Source organism: Microplitis demolitor, chromosome 2 (genome assembly GCF_026212275.2).
Source record: "Microplitis demolitor isolate Queensland-Clemson2020A chromosome 2, iyMicDemo2.1a, whole genome shotgun sequence".
Taxonomy (NCBI): Eukaryota; Metazoa; Arthropoda; class Insecta; order Hymenoptera; family Braconidae; genus Microplitis; species Microplitis demolitor.
This window is the reverse complement of record NC_068546.1, coordinates 13,072,013-13,072,889: the sequence shown is the minus strand read 5'-3', so window position 1 is coordinate 13,072,889 and position 877 is coordinate 13,072,013. Positions and strand designations below refer to the sequence as shown.

The window sequence follows — 877 nt, the reverse complement described above, 5'->3', positions numbered from 1 at the left end:
AAAGTATACTGCGTTCGAACCGTCAATCCCTAACGACTGAAAATTTAAAAAAACTCGTAGTTGTCTACTTCAACCAGGTAGAACTCTTGGACTAACCGACATAGCATCCTCTATCCTATGATTAATTTCTAGTGTTTTCTTCTAAGAAAAAGGTATTGAGTCGTTATTTTAATGAAATCATGACAATTTTACACAGATATTTACTAAAATATCACCACATTTATGGAAAAATTTGCTTTGTTTTAGATGAAGTTCATTGCATCGTTTAATAATGTAAAATTACTAGTGAGACCGCCATCAATGCCGTTAGCGTGATCTCCAGAAAGACCTCCAGCAAAATCTCAAGTGAGACCGTCGGCACTATCTCCAGCAAGACCGGGAGCGTGATCTTCAGCATTACCTTCAGCAAGATCTCCATCAAGACTGGCAGCAATACCTTCAGCACGATCTTCAGCGAGACCTCAAGCGCGATCTCAAGCGAGACCGTCAGCGCGGTCTCCAGCAAGACCCCCAGCAAGACCGTCAGCTCGATCTCTAGCAAGACCTCCAGCAAGACCAGCACCAATACATTCAACGCGATCTCAAGCATGATCTCCAGCAAAACCGTCAGCGCCATCTTCAATGAAATTATCAGCGAGACCAGCAGCAATACTTTCAGCGCAATCTCGTACGAGACAGCCAGCGCGATCTCCAGCAAGACCGTCAGCGCGATCGCCAGCAAGACTGCGAGCACGATACTCAGATTACGATTTTTTTTTTTTTTTATTTATAATTTTGTTTTTATCGAGTCAAACCGACAACGGCATTTCGATTTTTTTTATAACCGATAATTTTTGTGAAACTGATCAATTATTTTCTCTGTTCTATAAACGATTAA

The 877-nt window shown here is 41.6% G+C and overlaps 1 protein-coding gene across 1 annotated transcript; it reads right to left on the bottom strand.

Moving 5' to 3' along the window:
- Window positions 1-265: 265 nt before the first annotated feature.
- LOC106693908 (uncharacterized) lies at window positions 266-616 on the bottom strand. Its single transcript, XM_014443452.1, has one exon. It carries the CDS (start codon window positions 614-616, stop codon window positions 266-268), a length of 351 nt encoding a protein of 116 aa, XP_014298938.1.
- Window positions 617-877: the final 261 nt, after the last annotated feature.